This window comes from Scyliorhinus torazame, chromosome 1 (assembly GCF_047496885.1).
Source record: "Scyliorhinus torazame isolate Kashiwa2021f chromosome 1, sScyTor2.1, whole genome shotgun sequence".
In the NCBI taxonomy this organism is placed as follows: domain Eukaryota; kingdom Metazoa; phylum Chordata; class Chondrichthyes; order Carcharhiniformes; family Scyliorhinidae; genus Scyliorhinus; species Scyliorhinus torazame.
The window spans coordinates 330,196,062-330,208,359 of NC_092707.1; the positions used below are offsets into that span (position 1 = coordinate 330,196,062).

The following is a 12,298-nucleotide window of genomic DNA, read 5'->3' on the forward strand; positions in this document are numbered from 1 at the left end:
TTTAAAAAATCTTTTTATATTTTAAAAAAATATTTTTAAAGTTACTGTTAACTATCTGTTTCCTAGCACTAGATTTCTATTATAAATGCGAAAGCTAAATATAGTACTCTCCGATCTCTGGCTTAGATACCCCTCTAAATTACAATTAAGTAATTATGTTTAATTAGTTACCAATGCTTCATTTTTTTAATTTAGTGTAGATTCCCAACCAGCCACTCAGGTCACAGCTTTTCTGTGATGTCACTTCAGTTTCCCCATGACACACACAATGTGAAAAAGGTATAAAAGTAAAAATGAGTAAAAATCACTTACTTACCTTCTGAGTGTCTTAGATGTTCTCAGGTTCTCTCCCTGACAGAGACTGCTCCTCCTCCTCCGAACGGCTCCTGAAACTAGGCCGCGATCTTTTAAAATCTCCGCTCTGACTCACAGCTCCTGCGCTTTTTAAATCTCCCTCGCTTTTTAAATCTCCCGGCTCCCTCTCCTCTCGCGCTGTTTTCAATGTCCCGGCTCTCTTTCCTCCCGCGCTTTTTAAATCTCCCGGCTTTCTCTCCACTCGCGCTGTTTTCAATGTCCCGGCTCACTCTCCACTCGCGCTGTTTTCAATGAGGTGAACATTCTGCCACAAAAACAAGAACAAAGAGAAGGACTCAATGGAACCTCCACCATCAGGGTCTATCAGAAGGAAGAAAAAGCTAATGGGCGGGATTCTTCGTTAGCCGACGTTGTAATTGGGACGTGCGATCAGGCGGAGAATAGTTTCCGAAGCCGAATTTGTGGCAAGCGCCAGTTTGACGCCGAATCGTGATGCTCCGTCTCCTCAAAAACGGTCTCAATGCGATGCACGCCACGCGTAGTTGAAACTCCGTTTGCATTAGTGGGCCCACCTGCGACTCTCCGTCTGCGATGGGCCGAGCGTGGTGAACCTGGCATGGTGGCTGCTGAGTGAAAGAGAGGGTGTACGGACAGTGTCCAGCACCGCCATACCTCGCTGACAGTCGTGCTGCTGGCCAAGGGGCTTCAGCTAGGGCCGGGGGTAGTAGTGGGGGGTGGCCAGAAGGATGGCTGTGGGGTCGGAGTATGCAACACCATTACCGCAACCAGTTCCACGCACTATAAGATTGGTCTTTTCAGCAATCTTGTAAATAGATCCCTAATCATTTGCTCAACTTGAATACTTGACACAGAAAGAGTGCATCAAAGCTACCCTGTAGGACAATGGCTCTCCTAATCAGATTATTGCTTGCCGTATATCATGCAAATTTGCATATGGGCCAAAGGTTGCCACTTTCGGACCTAAGCAGGGCTCAGATTATCTCAAATTACATTGGAAAGGCAAGTTATCCCACAAATTGGAACAACGGGTTTCACGCAAGTTATTTCAAGCTGCTACTTTGGCGGCACGGTGTCACAGTGGTTAGCACTGCTGCCTCATAGCACCAAGGAGCCAGGTTCAATTCTGGCTTTGGGTGACTGTGTGGACTTGCACTTCTTCCCCGTGTCTGGGTGCACCTGGGTCCTCCAGGTGGGGTTATGGGGATAGGGTAGGGAGTGGGCCTAGGTGGGGTGCTCTTTCAGAGGATCGGTGCAGACTCGATGGGCCGTATGCCTCCTTCTGTACTATAGGAATTCCGTGGTTCTATGCACTGACTACAGGAGTGATATTTTCTACTACTTGGATCCTGCGGTCTTTCCAAAAAGACCACGGGCAGGATTCACTGTTCGCCGAAGCCGATTTTGTAATCGGCGATCGGGCGGAGAATTTCTTTTTACGCCAAAATCGGGGGCAGCGCCTGTTTGACGCAGGTTTTATGTCCTCCGCCGCCTCCAAAATGGCATCATCGCGTCACACGCCATTGGGACGGCCTTTGCGATTCACCTGAAGACCCTCCTCCGATGCTCCGCCCCCGATGGACTGATTTCCCGACCATCCGGTTGACATGTGGTCTCATCAGTCGGGAACCTGGCATGGTGGCTGCAGACTATGTCCAGCGCCGCCACAGTCAGGCAGGAGTCGTGCAGCTGGCCGTAGAGTTTCCGCGAGTGCTGGGGCACTGGTTGGGACTGGCCAGGGGGGCACTAACTGGCAGGTTGGATCTGTGCACGGCCGGCGCGACTGGTGCAGGTCATCGCCATGTACACATGCGGCCATGGACCCGGCCATTCTCCGGCCATTTATATCGTGGGGGCTGGGAGTTTTATGCGTCGTGGCTGCTAGCCCCTCACCGGTCGTAAAACGGCACAGATCCTCTGCACTTAGGCTCAAAAACGGTGAATCCAGCCCCACATGTATGATGTTCAGTGCTGGCGTGACACCAGGTACATAGGCCATAAATCCCAATGATTGACTGATAGAATCAAATAGCATTTTCATTTACCAAAGAGAAAATGCTGGAAAATGTCAGCAGGTCTGGCAGCATCTGTAGGGAGAGAAAAGAGCTAATGTTTCGAGTCCAGGTGGCCCTTTGTCAAAGCATATTCTTTTAGTTGTTCGTAATAGACAGAGTACAGACTGTACCTAGCCAGCGTGCATTTGAAAAACCCAAACCAAAATGTCTGGTGTTCGATGTGATTCCGTGATTGGACAGTACTTGCTAAACATTCCTGAGTGTGCTAATAATTAGATTAACAACCAATTTAAGATAATCAGACCAGCTTGAAACTTGCCTCATTTACACTTTCGAAAAGCGGCATACATTCATACATCTTTCTCTGCAAACCAAAGGAATATTTTCAAGCCTGTACCTTTTTTTAATTACCCAGGAGCTTGTTTTTTCGGGGAGCTGACATTTCCCATTGCCTTCTCCATGGCAATATCTAAGTCAATCAGAGTCAAATTGCCAACCAATCAGTATCCTTTGCTCTTGCATTATAGATTGCAGCGCTTGTTTGAAATTTGGTATCCTTGTGTTTGTCCTGATGAGTTTTGTCCTGATGAGTACAAGATGAGAAGCTTTGGCAACAAGTCTCTCTTTTCAGCAATATTCAAGTTCTGTACTACCAAGAGTACAAAAGGAAGATAGGGCGACACGGGAGCACAGTAATTAGCACTGTGGCTTCACAGCTCCAGGGTCCCAAGTTCAATTCCCGGCTTGGGTGACTGTCTGTGTGGAGTCTGCACGTTCTCCCCGTTTCTACGTGGGTTTCCTCCGGGTGCTCTGGTTTCCTCCCACAAGTCCCGAGAGACGTGTTGTTAGGTGAATTGGACATTCTGAATTCTCCCTCTGTGTACCCGAACAGGTGCCGGAATGTGGCGACTAGGGGATTTTCACAGCAACTTCATTGCAGTGTTCATGTAAGCCTACTTGTGACAATAAATATTCTTCTTATTATTAAGTTATGGTGAACCTCTATAAAATATTGGTTCGGCCCCAACCGGAGCAGTTTTCCAATGTTGGGCGCCATACTTTGGGAAGGATGTGTCGGCATCGGAGACGGTACATAAAATAATTACGAGAACGATCCAGCGATTGCGAGGATTGATTGGCAAAGCTGGGGCTGTTTTCTTTGGAGAAGAGCGGGTTGAGAGGAGAATTAATAGAATGTTCACAATGATGAGGGATCTGGACAGAGTACAAAGAGAGAAACTGGCAAAACGTTTGAAAACCAAAAGTCACCAATTTAAGGTGATTGGCAAAAGGACCAGAGGCAACATGCAGCTAGTGGTTTGAATCAGGAAACACTCTGTCTGAAGTTGCAGTGGAGGCAGATTCAATCATGGCTTTCAAAGGGAAACTGGATAATTACCCTCAGAGAATATTTACAGAGCTATGGTGAACAGGCAGGGGTAGCTTTTACAGAGAGCTGACATGAACACAAAAGACCAAATGCCCTCCTTCTGTGTTTGCACCACTCTATGGGTTTATACAAACACTGATTCTAGGTGTCAAGAAGCTAACTATACATACAAATCCAATCAGGATGAATCTGAAATACTCTAGGGGAATAAATAGCACTGTGGAGCCCAGGACTCAAAATTGTAAAAAAAATGGACATGAGCTTTAAAGAAGAAATGCAATAACCATCAAAGTAAAATACCGCAAACAGAATGTAATCATAATTAATAGAAGAAGATTCAACATGAATAAGGATCTTCAGATTAAATAGTTTGGCTCTCCAATAAATCCATTTCTTCTGGAAAAGAACAGCTTTTTGTATTGAGAATGTTTTTAGATGTTTTAAGTTCTCACATAATCTGTTGCAAATCATCTTTTCATAACCATAATTTCTCTGTCCCACTGCAAATATTTCTCATGTTTTGATAGTGTGATTAATCTTGAGCTCAGATACAAGTGAAGCTGGTTTAGAGTAGATGAGATTTCCTTTGAGAATTGCTCTTGTCTTCAGGGAGCTGGAGAATGAAAAGAAGCTTACAGCCATGAATAGAGAAAGGTACACCTGCACCATAATAGGTCTTAGCAAGTTCATGCTTACTAAAGCAGTCAAATAATATGGTGGCATGGTGGCGCATGGTTAGCCCTGCTGCCTCAGGGCGACGAGGATCCGGATTCGATCCCGGCCCCGGGTCACTGTCTGTGTGGAGTTTGCACATTCTCCCCATGTCTGCGTGGGTCTCACCCCCACAACCCAAAGATGTGCAGCATAGGTGGACTGGCCATGCTAAAATTGTCCCTTAATTGGAAAAAAAAAGAATTGGGCACTTTAAATTTTAAAAAAATAAGCCAACTAGTTGGACTTTACCACAGTTGTTTAAACATGTTTGAGGAACAGTGTGTCTTTTCTGTCGTTGCTTCACTAAGAATATAGTTGTAGGCACTTGCTATCCATCCAAACCTCCTGCTCAACCAGAATAACTCTGCCCACGGTAGTGAAAATCTCAGTTGTCTTGAACTTTTGCGCCTCAGCTTTTAAAGTGAAATTTGTCATATAGTCAGTTCGCAATGCATTAGGCCAATAATGTGTTATTTGCCAGTTGCCAGCACATGTGGCCCTTTGATGTGGGACAGCTGCCATTGCATGTGGGATACTCTCCGTAATTATTTTTTAAGAAGGATCTCAGAAAATCCATGGAGGTTTTCTTTCCATATGATGTGTAAGATAGTGTGAGATGTATTTCAGGGTGTACTACCTCTTTGCCTGTAATAGAGAATCTTTCCACAGGTTACCACCATTGCTGATAGCAGCCAATTCAACATTGCCTAAGGACCAGTTATTGGGCCCTCCTGGCCTTTATGTTTCAATTCTACACTGGACATTGTATTTATTAACTGGGTGACTAAGCAGCACGGTAGCACTGCTGCCTCACAGCGCCAGGGACCCAGGTTCGATTCCGACCTCGGGTAACTGTGTGGAGTTTGCACATTCTCCCCGCGTCTGCGTGGGTTTTCTCCGGGTGCTCCGATTTCCTCCCACAGTTCAAAGATGTGCAAGTGAGGTGGATTGGCCATGCTAAATTACCCCTTAGTGTCAAAGGTTAGGTGGGGTTCTGGGGAGACGGCAGATAGGGTGTTCTTTGGGAGGGTCGGTGCAGACTCAATGGGCCGAATGGCCTCCTTCTGCACTGTAGAGATTCTGTGATAGTGAATTTTCATGGAAGATTGTTAGTGTCATTGCAGAGTATATCTTCATGATTTAGGAAAAAAAGGGAAAGGTTTGAATCTGTTTGGAAGAATATTGTAGCTGACAACAAGCACAGGTCTTTTAATTTAGTCAGAGGTGAATTGATCTGTTTCCTTCACTGCAACCTAGAACTGTACTATATTGTGCTGAAAGTCACTGAAGCACTCTTATTGTTTTTTTACAGGTGAGAAATGAACCGAAGAACATATCCATCTCCTGTCAGTACATTGCACAGGTTAAAGGGCTTTCAGTGGAGAATGTCATGGAAGTGACAACTCAGAATGCATGCAAACTTTTCCCAAAGCTTCAACAATTATTCCGACGATAACACAGCTTACCTCTGCAATAATAAAGTAGCAAAATGAGTAAGAATGATTTACTTCCTGGAAAGAGAGATTGTATGATTCTACCCTCAGTTTTTTAGTTGCATGTCAAAAGCGTTAAGAAATTAAGGAACGTTAAAAGCAACCGTAAAGTTCATTATAGCAGCCCTGAATTACTTCATTATAGTTAATGTATACTGTGCATACATTAAAACTAAGGTAAAAATTATTTTCAATATTCACTAATTTGCCAATCGATGGTGATGATAAAGAGTAACAAACTGCAAATCAGAAGTAAAAGCAAAAGAGCTGGAAATCCAAAATAGATCCATCATGATTGGAAACACGAAGAAAAGGAGCATTTGAGTGCACCTCTCTGCGTTTCTGCCTCCCTTTACTCCTTTAAGACTGTAATAATTCCAGGAGGCATGGAGTGAAAGGCCAAACAGGCGATTGCGACAAACAAAACAAACATCCCAGCCCAGGGCTATCGGGAACTGCCGCTCTGGGTCTGCGAGATACATTTAGAAGTCCCACTAATGAGCCTTAGCTGGGCAGGTCTCTGTCCGCTCACCATGGGAACTCATATTCGACGAAGCCCCCGAGGAGATCAATCAGCGATCGCCATTGGTCCTCATGAGGGTTATCTCAAAGACACTCTGAATGCATTCAGTTTTATAATGCTCCTGTGAAGCACGGTGGAATATTTTATTACAATAAAGGCACTATACAAAGAACAAAGAAATGTACAGCACAGGAACAGGCCCTTCGGCCCTCCAAGCCCGTGCCGACCATGCTGCCCGACTAAACTACAATCTTCTACACTTCCTGGGTCCGTATCCCTTTATTCCCATCCTATTCATGTATTTGTCAAGATGCCCCTTAAATGTCACTATCGTCCCTGCTTCCACCACCTCCTCCGTTAGCGAGTTCCAGGCACCCACTACCCTCTGTGTAAAAAACTTGCCTCGTACATCTACTCTAAACCTTGCCCCTCTCACCTTAAACCTATGCCCCCTAGCAATTGACCCCTCTACCCTGGGGAAAAGCCTCTGACTATCCACTCTGTCTATGCCCCTCATAATTTTGTAGACCTCTATCAGGTCGCCCCCTCAACCTCCATCGTTCCAGTGAGAACAAACCAAGTTTATTCAACCGCTCCTCATAGCTAATGCCCTCCATACCAGGCAACATCCTGGTAAATCTCTTCTGCACCCTCTCTAAAGCCTCCACATCCTTCTGGTAGTGTGGCGACCAGAATTGAACACTATACTCCAAGTGTGGCCTAACTAAGGTTCTATACAGCTGCAACATGACTTGCCAATTCTTATACTCAATGCCCCGGCCAATGAAGGCAAACACGCTGTATGCCTTCTTGACTACCTTCTCCACCTGTGTTGCCCCTTTCAGTGACCTGTGGACCTGTACACCTAGATCTCTCTGACTTTCAATACTCTTGAGGGTTCTACCATTCACTGTATATTCCCTACCTGCATTAGACCTTCCAAAATGCATTACCTCACATTTGTCCGGATTAAACTCCATCTGCCATCTCTCTGCCCAAGTCTCCAAACAATCTAAATCCTGCTGTATCCTCTGACAGTCCTCATCGCTATCCACAATTCCACTAACCTTTGTGTCGTCTGCAAACTTACTAATCAGACCAGTTACATTTTCCTCCAAATCATTTATATATACTACAAACAGCAAAGTCCCAGCACTGATCCCTGCGGAACACCACTGGTCACAGCCCTCCAATTAGAAAAGCATCCTTCCATTGCTACTCTCTGCCTTCTACCCTTCTTATCCTTGCTACCCTTCTTAAACAGAGGAACAACATTGGCTATTCTCCAGTCCTCCAGGACATCACCTGAAGACAGTGAGGATCCAAAGATTTCTGTCAAGGCCTCAGCAATTTCCTCTCCAGCCTCCTTCAGTATTCTGGGGTAGATCCCATCAGGCCCTGGGGACTTATCTACCTTAATATTTTTTAAGACGCCCAACACCTCATCTTTTTGGATCTCAATGTGACCCAGGCTATCTACACACCCTTCTCCAGACTTAACATCTACCAATTCCTTCTCTTTGGTGAATACTAATGCAAACTATTCATTTCGTACCTCGCCCATTTCCTCTGGCTCCACACATAGATTCCCTTGCCTATCCTTCAGTGGCCCAACCCTTTCCCTGGCTACCCTCTTGCTTTTTATGTACGTGTAAAAAGCCTTGGGATTTTCCTTAACCCTATTTGCCAATGACTTTTCGTGACCCCTTCTAGCCCTCCTGACTCCTTGCTTAAGTTCCTTCCTACTTTCCTTATATTCCACACAGGCTTTGTCTGTTCCCAGCCTTTTAGTCCTGGCAAATGCCTCCTTTTTCTTTTTGACGAGGCCTACAATATTTCTCGTTATCCAAGGTTCCCGAAAATTGCCGTATTTATCCTTCTTCCTCACAGGAACATGCCGGTCCTGAATTCCTTTCAACTGACACTTGAAAGCCTCCCACATGTCAGATGTTGAATTGCCCTCAAACATCCGCCCCCTATCTAGGTTCTTCAGTTCCCGCCTAATATTGTTATAATTAGCCTTCCCCCAATTTAGCATATTCACCCTAGGACCACTCTTATCCTTGTCCACCAGCACTTTAAAACTTACTGAATTGTGGTCACTGTTCCCGAAATGAAAATGAAATGAAAAATGAAAATCGCTTATTGTCACAAGTAAGCTTCAAATGAAGTTACTGTGAAAAGCCCCTAGTCGCCACATTCCGGCGCCTGTTCGGGGAGGCTGGTACGGGAATTGAACCGTGCTGCTGGCCTGCCTTGGTCTGCTTTCAAAGCCAGCGATTTAGCCCTGTGCTAAACAGCCCCTGCCTTTTCGCTTATTGTCACAAGTAGGCTTCAAATGAAGTTACTGTGAAAAGCCCCTAGTCGCCACATTCCGGCGCCTGTTCGGGGAGGCTGGTACGGAAATTGAACCGTGTTACTGACCTGCCTTGGTCTGCTTTCAGAGCCAGCAATTTAGCCCTGTGCTAAACAGCCCCTTCATATGCTCCCCTACTGAAACTTCTACCACCTGGCCGGGCTCACCCAATACCAGGTCCAGTACCGCCCCTTCCCTAGTTGGACTGTCTACATATTGTTTTAAGAAGCCCTCCTGGATGCTACTTACAAACTCTGCCCCGCCTAAGCCCCTGGCACTAAGTGAGTCCCAGTCAATATTGGAGCAGTTGAAGTCTCCCATCAGCACAACCCTGTTGTTTTTACTCTTTTCCAAAATCTGTCTACCTATCTGCTCCGCTATCTCCTGCTGGCTGTTGGGAGGCCTGTAGTAAACCCCCAACATTGTGACTGCACAAATGTAATTTTTTCCTAACAGCACTATAAGTCACCACATGAACTGCAGTGGTTCAAGAAGGTGGCTCACCATTCTTTTCTCAAGGGTAAATAGGGATGGTCAATACATACTGGCCTAGCCAATGGCACCCACATCTCATGAAACAATATACTTAAATTAACTTGCTGTCATTAGCTCAGATGGGTGGACAGCTGGTTTGTGATGCAGAGCAAGGCCAGCAGCGTGGGTTCAATTCCCGTACCAGCTGAGGTTATCCATGAAGGCCCCGCCTTCTCAACCTTGCCCCTTGCCTGAGGTGTTGTGACCCTCAGGTTCAATCACCTCCAGTCAGCTCTCCCTCTCAAAGGGGAAAGCCTATGATTATCTGGGACGATGGTGACTTTACTTTATAGGTCATTCACCAAAGGAATACTGCATTGCACTATATTATAGGAAGTTGGCTCATCTACCTTAGAAGCACTTATAATTTTCACAATCCTACCCGTATCCTCTCCATCACCAAGACTGAAACTTCCTCTGTTATTTCCAAATGTTCCAATGCTTTCTTGGCTGACAATCCTCCAATTCTGGCCTCTTGTAAATTCCCGATTTCCATCATCCCATCATTAGATGCTATGCCTTCAGATGCCTCGGCCGTAAGTTCTAGAATTCTCTCCTGAAAGCCCTCTCATTATCTACCTTTCTTTCAAGTTACTATATAGATCTACCTCTTTAACCTTCTTACCTGTTACCAGTCCAAATCTTTCTTTATGTGGCGCTGTAATTTGATAAAACTTGTGCCTTGGAGCATTTTACGAAGATAAAGGCAGGTTGTTGTTGAATGGAGAGCAGGTGTGTTAATCAATTATATAAAGCACATAAAACAAGTTGACAAAATAATCTAGTTTACAGTCCTTAAAATGTTGACTTTAACTTTAAAGGCTTATCCATTTAAACTTTCAGATGAGACATATAGCTGAAGGCCTATCTGTCTGCTCAAGTAAAACATTCCATGATGCTATTCAGCGAGTAACAGGGTAGTTACCCTGCTGTCCTAGCCAACAATTATCCTTTAAAGGGCAGGCATTGAGGTGAAGTTAACACCAAAGTCAGATCAGACATGATCTTATTGAATGGCGGATAGATTCAATGGGCTGAATGGCCTTATTCTACTCCTATGTCTTATGGTCTTATGACATATTGGCCTCTTGAATCTGCTCCACCATTCAATCATGGCTGGCATGTTTCTCATCCCCATTCTCCTGCTTTCTCCGCATAACCCCTGATCCCCTTATCAAGAACCTAGCTAGCTCTATCTTTAAAAACTTCCACAGATTCACCACTCTCTGGCTGAAGAAATTCCTCATCTCTGTTTTAAAGGATCGTTCCTTCAGTCTGAGGCTGTGCCCTCGGGTTCTAGTTTCTTCTACTAGTGGAAACATCCTCTCCATGTTCACTCTATCTATGCCTCTCAGTATTCTCTCATCCTTCTAAACTCCACCAAGTACAGACCCAGAGTCCTCAATCGCTCCTCATATGACTTGACCCACTTCTTATGTTAAACAAAACTATTCATACAGATTATCTGATCACTCACCTCACTGTTGTTTATCGGTCCTTGCTATGTGCAAATTGGCCGCAGCTTTTATTTATGCAGTATTGCAACTTCAAAGTAATTAATTTGCTCTAAAATGCTGTATGACATCCTTTGGTCATGAAAGGAGCTATATAAATAAAAGTTCTCTTTTTATTTGGATAGTTAAACATATTTAGATTACAGCCAAGGTTCGCTCTACGCAGTGTGAAACATTTGTCTCAGGTGTTTTCTATGAGGAGATTCAATGACAACATTTCTTTCTTGAATTACTTGAATATTCAACTTAGAAGTTCCAATGAAGTCAAGTTCCAATGAAGTCATGCAGGACAGCTACATCAATGGCATTGACAGAGAACAAATCCAATCCTAGTAACCTGTATAACCAGCACAAATTGTTGAATCTGACTATGTTTGTGTTTGGCGTGAGTCAGAACGTGGGTTAAATGGATGACAGCAAATACAAAAGCTTACATCCAATATTTACCTTGCATTAATAGTGTCATTGGAATGGCATGCAGAGTGGACAAATAACTCATTTTGAAGGACTATCAACCTATCAGTTTTCTCCATTATCCACAAAAATCCCATGTATTATAAACTGGCAATGTTTACAACAAACTTTAATTTAAAATGTAATGCGACAAGAAGATATGTAATCACTGTTACCAAATTACACTCATTCGCTAAACAACCAAAATGTGATAACCGTTCAAAAGTGTTTTTCTGTAGTTGCTTTACACAATGCGCATGTTGGGAAGCCCCATACCAATACCCTTCTTGTATTGTTCTGACCTAGCTTTACTAAGATTTGGGGTTTTGAATTTATGGCACAGGTGCAGATGGGCTAAATGTCCTCTGACTGTGCTGTATCAATTTTTGAAATGTCTTACGTGGGAAACAACAGACAGCAAAATTATAGAATATAAAAAATTGATTTTGTTTTCAAAAATGTGCCTTGAAAGTACTCAGTAAATGTGTGACCAAAATGTCAATATTCATGTTTATAATATATTTGGAAATCTTAAGAGCATATACCAGCAAAATAAGACTCAAGCACAAGAACAAAATATTTGGTTACCCTACATATTAAGCCACTTTTCTGGATCATAAATGGAATGTAAAACTTAAAGACAGGAAAAACAAGGTCCTTGCCTTAATCTGCCACGGTCCTTAATTAGGCCAAATATTCAGATTCACTAAAATGCTTTCACAAGGGTCACCCAGAGGATCAGAGTTGTTTTTCCCACAGACTTCAATGTGCCGAAATCCTTCATCAATTTAAATAAACTAACTTGAGATAGCACAAAGAATGTCAAATAGATGCAGATTTATTTCTTTAATAAAGTAGAAACATTTCTCAAGACTTACAAAGTACAGATTGAAATCATGAGGGATCAGATGATCTACATCTCAGCTTTGTTATTATGCAGGTTAACATTAAAAGTGAAGTTCATCCAAGTTAC

The 12,298-nt window shown here is 43.8% G+C and overlaps 1 protein-coding gene across 3 annotated transcripts in view; it reads left to right on the forward strand.

The window, feature by feature from the left end:
- tatdn3 (TatD DNase domain containing 3) overlaps positions 1 to 11,550 on the forward strand; it is a 157,444-nt gene extending 145,894 nt beyond the window's left edge. For all 3 annotated transcript variants that reach the window (XM_072508807.1, XM_072508817.1, XM_072508824.1), the window contains exon 10: positions 5,765 to 11,550. In XM_072508807.1, the coding sequence (XP_072364908.1) occupies positions 5,765 to 5,908 (144 nt within the window). In that variant the 3' untranslated portion in view covers positions 5,909 to 11,550. The remainder of the gene's footprint in view (positions 1 to 5,764) is intronic.
- Positions 11,551 to 12,298: the final 748 nt, after the last annotated feature.